Source organism: Pelophylax lessonae (assembly GCF_965119305.1).
Source record: "Pelophylax lessonae genome assembly, chromosome: 2".
Classification (NCBI taxonomy): domain Eukaryota; kingdom Metazoa; phylum Chordata; class Amphibia; order Anura; family Ranidae; genus Pelophylax; species Pelophylax lessonae.
Genome location: NC_138769.1, coordinates 610964791 through 610977662, shown reverse-complemented (window position 1 = coordinate 610977662; position 12872 = coordinate 610964791). Strand labels below are relative to the sequence as shown.

General features: G+C 44.6%; 1 protein-coding gene across 1 annotated transcript in view; it reads left to right on the top strand.

Moving 5' to 3' along the window:
• The window catches only part of LOC309548494 (hydroperoxide isomerase ALOXE3-like), a 294375-nt gene that overhangs the window by 147247 nt on the left and 134256 nt on the right, over positions 1–12872 (top strand). Inside the window, exon 7 of the mRNA XM_082248441.1 lies at positions 11927–12070. Within this exon, the coding sequence (XP_082104567.1) occupies positions 11927–12070 (144 nt within the window). The remainder of the gene's footprint in view (positions 1–11926; positions 12071–12872) is intronic.

Genomic DNA, 12872 nt, shown 5'->3' with positions numbered 1-12872 from the left:
TGTCCAGGGCTGTCGTGTCTGTTGAAAACTGCAAAAGACTGCACACGAATTTTGTCGGCCAACAACAGCCGACTGCAGAAGTGATGTCATGTGATGGTTAACTTTCCTTGTCTTTTTTCTTTTCTGAGCATGCCCAGTCTTGCTAATCGGCTGTCTGTCGGCCGAAATCTGTACAGACTGGCGAACAATCGGCCGTTCTGGTGTTGGCCAACAAAAATTTTAATGCCTGCACTACAGATTCTGTTCGGCCGAAAATGCGCTGTCGGCTGTCGGAAGCATCATACTAACAAGCCTACAATCGGCCGATCGGTCGTCGGCCGAATATCAGCTGTGTCTAAAACCAGAAGATAAAGAGGATATCATTTAATGACAAATTCTAAAGGGAGTTCAAAAGGCTGTGAACACACACACGCGGGGGGGTATTCTGGACAGTTGATGGAGGGGGAGGGGTATTCCGGGCAGTTGATGGGGGGGTATTCGGGGCAGTTGATGGAGGGGGGGTATTCTGGCATACAACCACACACAAACATGCACACACACACATCTTTGGGCATATTTAATCCACATATTGACTTACCAGAGATTCTCTCCACTGCCTTCTTCAGCGCTCTTGGAGCGCGCCTCTTAACGTCGCTCCAAGAGTGCTGCAGATCTTGCATAGATGGGCAGAGTTGGAATCTCCTCCATTCGGAGGGCCCGCATGATGGTCTGCTTGGTGAAGAGTTTTAGGTTGGCATCATAGCGTTGGAGGAGAAGGGTCTGTGCAAACAGCAATTTATGTTTTACTAAAAGACCATAAAATTGTGTTAACAAAGCTCAAAACATACATAAGAAACATTTAGAGATTTGTGACCAATGATTACCGTTTCTGGTGATACACATAAATCTATGTACACATCTATCTCCATGCCCTATGTTGCCACACACAGTGGTGATGACCTCAACATGGGGTTTGCATTGGGGAAAGGGGGCCTTAAACACCCACCTCAAAGTATCTTATCCCCATGTGGAGGCTTATCCACATCACCCTGGGCAGTGTTTGGGGGGGTGGGGTGGCTGTGGGCAGAGGGTTTTCATGGATGGTCAAGCCCCCTTTACAAGGTGTCACCCATATCCTGCCACCCACCCAACCCCTATGTGTAATAACTCCTTTAGTTAGCTGTTGCTTAACACAACCCATACTCATTCACAGGAGGGAGGGGCATTCACAGGAGGGAGGGGCTATGATCTGCGAGCACACTTGTTAAAAGGAGGCATTCAGACATCCCAAAGTCTCCTGGGCGCAGAGCTGACATAACCACTGGCCTGGCTTCTAGGGAAGAGGCCCATGTCCCCATCAACATATGGACAAGATGCTTTGGGGTAGTGATGGCAGGTCTGCTCTGGATTTGGGGGGGGGGGGCATCCATGACATTGTTTTAGGCTACCTTTTGGCATGGGGTTTTCCTTAGAAGCTAGACAAGCAACAAAGGCCACCATCTTCATTGGTGGGGGTAAGGGGGTTGGAGAGATGTTTTTGTTTTTTCTGCTGTCATGAAAAAGCCGCTCTTTCAAAATTGAGGAATGTTTACCTATGCAATTTTGGTTGCCGCATGGTAAAGATACAGTAGCATTTTCTAAGCAGACTAAGGCAAACACCCAGACACTGTTTGCAATGCAAATGTTGGCTTTTCTGTTTTGACATAACACCCCTTGACACAGGCTACCAATGTCACTTTATCTACACGACGCCGGTGCTATAGCCGAAAGACGGCTACAGGTACATTGACGTCCCCCCGTGCACGAGCAGCCTGCGCGTTCCCTGCTGAGCGGCCCAGCTCACTCTGTGATCAGCGAGTCCATGAGACTCGCCTGATCACAGATCAGAGTAAGGGCACGGTCCTGCCCCCTTACCAAGTGATCAGCTGTCAGCCAATGACAGCTGATCATGTGAAGTAAACAGCAGCCGGCGATCAGCTGTTTTTTTCCCCTCACACTGTCAGTGTGAGAAGAAAAAGAAAAGGATCGCCAGTTGCTGTCAGAGGGACATCGGTCCCGAAGAGGAGAGGGTAAATTATGCCCACCAGTGCAACCTACCAGTGCCCACAAGTGCCCACCAGTGTCACACACCAGTGCCACCTACCAATTCTCACCAGTGCCATCTGCCAGTGACCCCTAGTGCCACCTACCAGTGCCCACCAGTGTCCCCCAGTGCCACTTACCAGTGCCACCTATCAGTGCTCACCAGTGCCTCCTATCAGTGCCCCATCATAAGTGTCACCTACCAGTGCCTATCATTGCCCATCAGTGCCACCTATTAGTGTCCATCAGTGCCCATGGGTTCTGCCTAAGAGTGCCCTTCAGGGCCACCTACCAGTGCCCTTCAGTGCCGCCCATTAGTGCCACCTATCAGTGCTGCCTTATCAGTGCCACCTTATCAGTGCCCACCAGTCCAGCCTTATCAGTGCCCACCAGTGCCACCTATCAGTGCCTAACAGTGCCACCTATCAGTGCCCAACAGTGCCGCCTATCAGTGCCTGTCAGGGCCCATCAGTGCCGCCTCATCAGCGCACATCAATGAAGGAAAAAAATTACTTGTTTGCAAAATTTTATAACAAACTATAAAAACAGTTTTTTTTTCTCAAAATTTTCGGTCTTTTTTTGTTTGTTCAGCAAAAAATAAAAACCCCAGTAGTGATTAAATACCACCAAAAGAAATCTCTATTTGTTTGAAAAAAATGATAAAAAATTAATTTGGGTACAGTGTTGCATGACCGTGCAATTGTCATTCAAAGTGCGACAGTGCTGAAAGCTGAAAATTGGCCTGGGCAGGAGGGGGGTTAAAGTGCCCAGTAGGCAAGTGGTTAAGGGGTTTGCTCTGGTTGGCACCACATCCCTTTAAAAACATCCACATATTAATGACACGGGTTCTGTGGCAAATTCCTGTGTTAAATAAACTCCTTTGCAGGATCTGCAATCCATTTTCCTCCGAACCTGTGTAATGGCTAGGGATGAGGTGACCACCTTAGGATTGGCTCTTTTGGGAGGCGGGGCTTATGGACATGTGCCCAGCATGATTGGCCATCTTATGATCTACAAAGTCACAAATACAAGTAGCAAACAGGAACTTGCAGTGTGCATATACTGTATATATATATATATATATATATATATATATATATATATATATATATATATATATATATATATATATATATATATATATATACACACAGTGGGGATCGAAAGTTTGGGCACCCCAGGTAAAAATTTGTATTAATGTGCATAAAGAAGCCAAGGAAACATGGAAAAATCTCCAAACAGCATCAAATTACAGATTAGACATTCTTATAATATGTCAACAAAAGTTAGATTTTATTTCCATCACTGACACTTTCAAAATGACAGAAAATAAAAAAATGGTGCCTGCACAAGTTTGGGCACCCTGCAGAAATAATAGCATGCACTGCCCCCTTTGCAAGACTGAGACCTGCCAGTGTCATGGATTTTTCTCAAACATCATCTGGGAAGACCAGGTGATGTCAATCTCAAAGGTTTTAAATGCCCAGACTCATCTGACCTTGCCCCAACAATCAGCACCATGGGATGTTCTAAGCAGTTGTCTAGAAAACTGAAACTGAAAATAGTTGACATTCACAAAGTTGGAGAAGGCTATAAGAAGATAGCAAAGCGTTTTCAGATGTCTCTGTTCGGGATGTAATTAAGAAATGGCAGTCATCAGGAACAGTGGAAGTTAAAGCAAGATCTGGAAGACCAAGAAAAATATCAGACAGAACAGCATGCAGGATTGTGAGAAAAACAATTCAAAACCCACGTTTGCCTGCACGATCCCTCCAGAAAGATATGGCAGTCACTGGAGTTGTGGTACACTATTCCACTATAAAGAGATATTTGTACAAATATGGTCTTCATGGAAGAGTCATCAGAAGAAAACCTCTTCTACGTCCTCACCACAAAAATCAGCGTTTGAACTTTGCAAATGAACATATAGACAAGCCTGATGCATTTTGGAAACAAGTTCTGTGGACCGAGGAGGTTAAAATTTAACTTTTTGGCCGGAATGAGCAAAGGTACGTTTGGAGAAGAAGGGGCACAGAATTTAATGAAAAGAACCTCTGTCCAACTGTTAAGCATGGGAGTGGATCAATCATGCTTTGGGGTTGTATTGCAGCCAGTGGCACAGGGACATCTCACGGGTAGAAGGAAAAATGGATTCAATAAAATTTCAGCAAATTTTGGATGGTAACTTGATGCCATCTGTGAAAAAAGCTGAAGTTAAAGAGAGGATGGCTTCTACAAATGGATAATGATCCTAAACACACCACAAAATCCACAGGGGATTACATCAAGAGGCATAAACTGAAGGGTTTGCCATGGCCTTCACAATCTCCTGACCTCAACATAATTGAAAATCTATGGATAGACCTTAAAAGAGCAGTGCGTGACAGACAGCCCAGAAATCTCTGGAAGACTTTTGTAAGGAAGAATGGGCAAATATACCTCAAACAAGAATTGAAAGACTCTTGGCTGGCTACAAAAAGCGTTTACAAGCTGTGATACTTGCCAAAGGGGGCAGTACAAGATATTAACTCTGCAGGATGCCCAAACTTTTGCAGACACCATTTTTTTGTTTTCTGTTATTTTGAAAGTGTAAATGATGGAATTAAAATCTATCTTTTGTTGACATATTCTAAGAATGTCTAATCTGTAATTTGATGCCTTTTGGAGATTTTCCCATCTTTCCTTGGCTTCTTTATGCACATTAAAGCGGAGTTCCGGCCACAAAAATCGACATAATCGATTTTGTGGCCATTCGCATGCTTTTCCTCACCTGAAGCAGAAATGGATAGTTAGGATTTTTTATTTTTTTTATTTACCTTATTATTGTAGAAAGATACTCACCTTTCTTCCACTTCCTCCCTCGGCGACCGCGGCTGGCGCCGTCACTTCCGGTTTGCAATGATTCTTGGGAGCTGAACGTCATCGCTCCCAGGAATCAATGCGACGGCACCGACCCCGCTCGTCACTTCCGGTGTGACGAGAGGGGCTGGTGCAGGCGCATTCTGGGAGAAGAAGACACGGAAGAGGACGCAGAAGAGGATCGCGCTGGCTTCAGCTGGCCACATCAGAGATGGCAACGCTGGAGAAGAAATTTTATAAGTGAGTATTTCTTCTTGCAGGTAAGTGCGAACCGGGACAGATCAGAGGCTAGCCATTGTTGAATGTACTGGCCCTGACTGTCCCGGGGGATTTTTTTTTTAAGCATATATATATATATATATATATATATATATATATATATATATATATATATATATATATATATATATATATATATTTTTTTTTTTTTTTTTAAGCTTATTACACACACACATATATACATATATATATATATATATCTATTTATATATACACACACATATACATATATAAATATATATATATATATATATATATATATATATATATATATATATATATATATATATATATATATATATATATATATATATATATACATACACACACACACACATATATATAGATATATACACATACACACACACATATATATATATATATATATATATATATATACATACATACATACACATACACACACACACAGGGCTTTTTTTCAGCGGGAACGCGGGGGAATGTATACAATGGCAAAGGGATGCTGGGGTCAATGGAGTGAGCTGAAGGGCCTATTGATGCTGGCTGCTGGGGGATCTACTGTTGCTGGGGTGAATCTATTGTTGCTGGAGGGCATTTTGTTGTGGGTGGGGCTTTTGTTGCAGTGGCGGATGTATTTGGGGGCGATTGTTGCAGGGGAAGATTGTTGCTGGGGGGCTATTGTTGTTTGTGGTCTATTGTTGCTGATTGCAGGGGATCTATTTTACTGTTTTTTCCATTGTTGCAGGGGAAGATTTATTGTTGCTGGGGGAATCTATTTTTTTTTCTGGGGGGGGGGTCTATTGTTGCTGATTCCAGGGGATCCATTTTACTGCTTTTCTAGTTATCATTAACACATTCCATACAAATTACCTAGAACCACAACATGATACTTGGTTCTGTATTCTCTAAAGGGGGGGGGGGGGGTACCGGGAGTTGGGTAGAGGTTGGAACCAAAGGACAGCCCTCGAAGGTTGGTAGGGGGTGGAGACAAGGGGTGACTCAGAAGAGGGGAGTACCTGCACCTATTCTTGGAGAAAAAAAGCCATATATATATATATATATATATATATATATATATATATATATATATATATACACATACACACGAGTTTCGGGAACGTATGCACACTCGAATAGTGTCGTTTCCAGTCGCCTGTGGCGATCGCGCGTTCGCGAGAACGCCGCAAAATGGATAAAAATGGATAAAGTTCAAAATACACAATACACTTACAAAATACACAATTACATATAGACAAATAAAAAAAAAAAATAAAAAACACATGAGCTGTGTAGTGCTTTATTTAACCTGTATAGACATCATGAATCACTGTAACAGACATGTGAAATAACCCCCCCCCCCCCCCCCACCACCCAATCAAGGATTCTTTATTCAAATTACAGTGCAAAGATAAATATTTGCTACATGGATACATGGATATAGAGCTTAAAATCTACAAGGGTCAGGCCCAAGAAATTGTACACACCTTAGCATTAAGCATAATACATACCTAACATACATTTATGGTTAGTGTTTGCATGAACCTGCCTTTCCATTTAAATCACTATCAAATCACAGCTACACAGAGGCATGAAAAATAAAAAACATATTTGAGAAAGACACACACTTTGCAAAAACAATACAAAACCTTTAGTTTTCATCCAAAAAAAGCCTTACTGTGGTATGGGTCCTTAGGCATGCCAGCAAACACCCCCCCCCCAAAAAAAAAAAATCCAAAAAGCCAATTAAGACAGAAAGACATGGTGGCCTTTTCACAGGCAAACCAATCCAGCCTTCCCCCACTCCCTTTCCCCCCTGTCTGGACCTAGTATGGTGGGGGTCCCAGGGCAGAGAATGCAGCAGAGACCCCTGGGGTCTCCCCTGCTCTCCCCACTCTGTAAGGGTCTGGGATAGTGTGTGTCCCGCCCTGGTAGTCTGGAGGGGTTCCTGTGTAGGAGACCCCTAGGTGCATGCCCTGCGGTTTGCAGTGTGGGTGTAGTGCAGGGTGGTCCTAGTGAAGAGACTGGTGCAGAGTGCACAGCAGAGTCTCCCCTAAACGTGTGTCCTACCTTCAGGGGACTTCCCCTTGCAGAGAGTGCAGGAAAGATCCTGGCAGCATGCTTCAGTGTTTGTAGCTGATAGTGGCCATTTTCCCTTAGTCTGGCTGGTCTCCAGTTGGCGGCCAGGTTTATGTAGTCGGATTATGTCACAGGGGCCTTTTTCCCTTAGTCTGGGAGAGGCTGGAGACAACTGAAGCTTCGTGGGGATGCCGAAGCTCCTCCTCTTCCTCCTTAGTTTCCTCTTCCTGTGCTCAGGACATATGAACAGGGATAGTGTCCATGATGATGCTGGGTTTGAATTCTTGGAGCTCCTCTGGGCGGTAGGGTGAGTCTTTGGGGGTCCCTGTTATCTCTCTCTCTCTCTGCTGATAGGGGCCTTGAGGGGATCCTATCCTTTAGTGGTGCTAAAAGATTACTTTTGTACTGCGAAGTCTTCCATTCCTTATGGAGCCCCATAGTCACATCTCCCCCACTGACCCCCTCATGGAGTTGGCAGGTCCCTTCGAAACCCCAGCTTCCCATGGTTGCACTGACGGCGGTCCTGCAGTCCTTATTGTCCCGGGTGGAAGTGGTGTGTGGGCAAAGGTTTAGGAGGAAGCGTCCCCACCTTTCCCTGCTCAGGCAGTCTCATCTGATTCTGAGCCTGATGCCGCTGTGGACACGGCCCCTCCAGGGAGATCTAATATCACACCCCTTGATCCATCCGATGGTGAGCATGATTCCTCTATGGTCGCAGTAGCGATTGAAAAACCGCTGGTAGATGCACTTATTACTGCAGTGAATGAGACTTTAAAAATGGAGGTTGGGGCTGATGTAGCCACGGACGTGGCTGTGTCGTTTGGTACGCACAAGTCGCATCGTACTCCAAAAGGTGTTTCCGTATGTAGCTTATTTTGACAGGTTTTCCTGTAAATAATGGGAACAACCATAATTACCCTTTGTGGTCCCCAATTTTTTTTCTGCAAGTTACCCTTTTGAGGAGTCACTTTTAAAAAAGCGGGCTAGTCCACCAGTGGTGGACACTCCTGTTTCCAGGTTGAATAAAGCAACTATAATCCCAACAGAGGAATCCCATCCTTTAAGGACCCTGCTGACAAGAAAACGGAGGCTGTGGCACGCAGCATGTTTACTATAGCTGGTTTGGCATTGGGGCCAGTCTTTTTTTTTTTTTTAATAACAATTTATTGAAAAATTTGCAAGCATACAGAATAGTACACAAAAATTGTATGAAGGCGAGAAAAAAAAAAAAAAAACAGTAACAGGAATAGTAACAGACTCACGCCTAATAACTGGAAAATAAAGGCACCCTGTATGAGTTAAACATAACATAGGCCATTTAGAAATACAATAATCATACACAACCAGAGGAATAGGTATGCCCACGGGGGATTCGGGGGAAGGCCCACCCTGACTAGCACAAACAGAGCAAGGAGTTAGCGAGGTAACACAACTGTAATGGGGTAGAACACCTCGGGGAATGGACACCCCCAATGGAGATCACGCTGTGTCCGAAACTCCAGAGTACTCATACCAAGAAAGCGACGGGCGACCTCATTGAAGCCGGGGGGGGGGGGGGTCGGAAAAGAAGGTAAGAAAGGGAGAAAAAGGTGGGCATGGAAAGACCAATAGATTGGGGCAAAAAGTGGTACGCGTGAAAAGAGGGCTATGTGGGGCCTACAAATGGGGAGGGGGGTACGGAGTCAGGAAGGGGAGGGGAGAAAGGAGAGAGGAAGAGGAGAGAGAGAAAAGGAGAGAGAAGAAAAAAAAAAAAGGGGGGGGGGGCGAAGGAAAGGGTGGGTAGATCCAGGGAAGGCCAGGTGCCTTCCAGTAAACGGGGTCAGGAGGATGCCAGTCTTCGCCTCAGCCTTGGTGTCTCTGACCCTAACTGAATGGGCCAAACTTTTGCGCCAGGGCCTTGGGGGTGAGCAGGTCCCCGCTGCTCATGTTGATTTAGCGGACCAGTTGGTCCATGGGCTGCAGTTTATTTGTGATGCAGCTTTGGATACAGCTCCTGCGCTGTCCAAACTTTGTTTCAGTGGTGGTGATTAGGCACGTGCTGTGGCTTAAGAATTGGTTTGCAGACCAAGCCTCTAAAAAGCGCTCATTCATCTGCCCTTTCAAGGCGATCGCTTGTTTGGGGCTACTCTGGAGGATATCATTAAGGGTATCACGGGGGGGTTTCTTCCTCTGAGGAATCAAGAGCGAGGGTCTTCCAATCATCCTGGTGGCTGTAAACTTCCCTTGGTGGCTTCCTCTCAGAGAAGACCAGTTGTCCCAAGGGCTGATCTACCATCCTACTTTACAGTCACTGGTTTTAATGGCTTAGCTATTGAAAGCCAGGTACTGAGGGATAGTAGTCTGTCTGGATCAGTGATTCCTACCATGGTGAAGGCGAGGAAGTCATCTTCCAGCAAAATATAACGTATGTGGAAAGCGTACATTTCTTGGTGTGAGTCGATTGGCGCTCATCCTCGATCCTTTTCTGTGGCTTGGATCTTAACCTTTCTTCAACAGGGCATTGATCAGAAGTTGGCCTTGAGTCAAGGGCCAGCTATCTTCTTTCAGTGACTTCTTTCGACCCTCCCTTCAGAGGATGCCTTAGTGGGAGGGGCAAAATGCGTCAAGCCGTTGCTCCTACGTCCGACGTCACATCCAGTTTCGGTGGTTGCAGCGCAAGCACTGAGAGCGGCGTCCACCACCCGGAAGACAGGCGCATTCAAAGCTTCTGTTCGTAAGTGTAATGTATTTTATTTAATAAAAGTTTGACTTAAATACTACACTATGGAGGACCTTCTCTCTTTGTATGGCCACACCTGTGGGAGACCTGTATAGAACCTAGAGTCACGCCACTGCCACGCATATCTGAGTGTGTACATCCTCAACCAGCTGGCATTCATTCTCCGGACCGCAAGGAGGAAGTGATATTGATGGGCTGTTATACTCTGGTTGTCCGGTGAGTGGGGGACCAAGAGGGGACCACACGAGGAAGGCACCAAGCACTTATACACCTGTGTGTGGAACTGTCAGCAATATATGTCACGATTACACTAAGCACAGAGCACTTTGGATTTCTTTAGAGGAGATCCTTGTGGGACTATTGATTTATTAATTTTATTTATCCATCTTTCTATATATATTTGTGGGACTGTCAGCAATATTTACCACATAAGCACTGAACACTTTGGATCTCTGTGGAGGAGATACGGGTGGGATCTTTTGATTTATAAAGTTTATTTATAGTGCACTTTGTTGTGATTTTTAGCACAGGATAATAATTAGGTAGTATATTTTTATAGTTACACTATAGTATAATTTAGTATAATTTATTAATATATCTATTTACATTTCTATTCATTATATATATTGCACTATAGTTTTGCACTTTGAATATATTAAAGCGGAGTTCCACCCTAAAATTAAACTTACCTCCATCTTCTCGCTCCGGGTCACCTGAAAAACAAATGGATAATCGCAATATTTCTTTTTTTTAACTTACCTCGTTTAGAAGAAAATATACTTACCTTACTTCCTCTTCCTCCTCTCGGCGGCCACGGCGATTCGTCACTTCCTGGCTTTGCAATGATTCCTCGGAGCTGAACGTCATCGCTCCCAGGAATCAATGCGCCTGCACCGGCCCCGACGTCAGTTCCGGTGCAGGCGCCGTCATACCTTGCTAAACAGCTTCTGGGCATGCCCAGAAGCTGTGCAGGGATGACGCTGCCGCACCGGAAGTGACGGCAGGGCCGGTGCAGTGCATCGTGGGACCGAAGAAGACGGAAGAGGACACAGAAGAGGATCGCGCTGGCTTCAAGCTGCCCACACCTGAGATGGCAGCGCTGGACAATACATTTTCAAGGTAAGTATTTCTTCTTGCAGGTAAGTGTAACCCGGGACAGATCAGAGGCTAGCCATTGTGGAATGCACTAGCCCTGACTGTCCCGGGGGTATATTTATTTTAAAAAAATGTCCCAGGGTGGAACTCCGCTTTAAGCAGCGCTGATACATTTTCACACATATGCTGTTTAGGAGGGGCTGTTCCCTCTAGAGGGGTGTTTTTCTTTAAACTTTTATTTTTCAGACGGGGCTCCTGTGACCCAGTTAAAGCTCATGTGTCCTGGTTAAGGGCTCTTATATTTAGTCTTGGGTTATTTTCCCCACTCCTCATTTTCCTTTTGGCACTAATTTTGGACATCACACTAGTTATGATTTATGGAGCACTGTGTCTGTCGATGAATGAAAGAAAAAATGTTTTTTTTGTATTTAGATTAAAATCAATTTCTCTGAGTTCATTGATGGACACAGCACCCACCCCTCTATGGAGTTCTGATACTTCTAATACTGCTTGCTAACAAACTGATTACCTAGAGCAGAGAGGGGGGGATATATACCAGCTGAGGACAGCCATGGGCATAGCCAGGTGTTTTTTGTTCTGTCTAGTCCTACTCCTGGAGAAGACAATATAACCCAACCCACTAGTGATGATTTATGGAGCGCTGTGTCCTTCGATGAACTCAGAGAAATGGATTTTATGGCAAGTACAAAAATCCCATTTTTGTCTGTACATCCACTATAAATAAGCTCAGTGGTTTGGTCCTATGTAACAAAATAAACTTTTGCTTTTCTGTACGACTAGATAAAATGAATTAATATATTTGATTGCTGATCAGATTTCATAATTGTTACCTTTCAGAATGGTCACATTTTCCTGGCAGATTATGAAGTTCTCCAGGGTGTTCCTGCTAATACCATCAATGGAAAGCCTCAATACATTGCAGCCCCTATGTGTCTACTGTGGAAGAATCCTCAGGATCAGCTTGTCCCAATTGCCATCCAGGTATTTTCACTTGTGTATTTATGAGGTAAATTTAATACGAGGTTTCTGCTGTAGCCACAGGAGCCAGAATGTAGTTTGGTCTGCTCAAGACTCTACAGGCTAGGAATTTGATTACCTCCCCGAACCCTAGCAGAAGCTTCTGAGGATTAGAGCAAATACCTGTCCTAAATATTTAGTAGGGCCTATGCAAACCCTGGGGAGGTGTGGACAGATAGTGGATGGGTTCATGTTAAAAAGGCTGCAGTCCAGAGGAAAGGGTTCTTTCCCATGTGAGGGTTTAGATCAATTTGCCCTGGAGTACTTCTCCTTTTGTGTATGCTTTTTGGACCCTGTGAGTAACATTTCCTCTCCTAAACTGGCGTTTTCTTGGCTTCAGGCATTGAAACTTGGACTACCTCATTCTTCCACTATTTGTACTGCTTTTTTGGTGCTTGGTCCCCAGCTGTGCACAAATAGACTGCTTTAGCTGATTATTATTCCCTTGAGAATTACTAGTGCCATTATCAAGATAAAAGTGTCCTCCATTAGAAATCTGATTCGTTTGGGGTATCCTGCATTACTCCCAGATCCCCTCCTAAGTTCTACTAGCAATACATTTACAATAAGATGACTCCAGGCTGTTTACTGAACCATAGTGGATGGATTACTGCTGTGTGTCTGGCTTCCCTGCACTGATTTGAGAACCTGTTCTAAAATCCAGCGTGCCTTGTGGTGTTAGTGCAACATGTTTTACCCAACAACATTTCACCTACCATGTACTAAGTGAATTGGGAGTCGGGAATGTGCTCAGAGATGCTGGAGC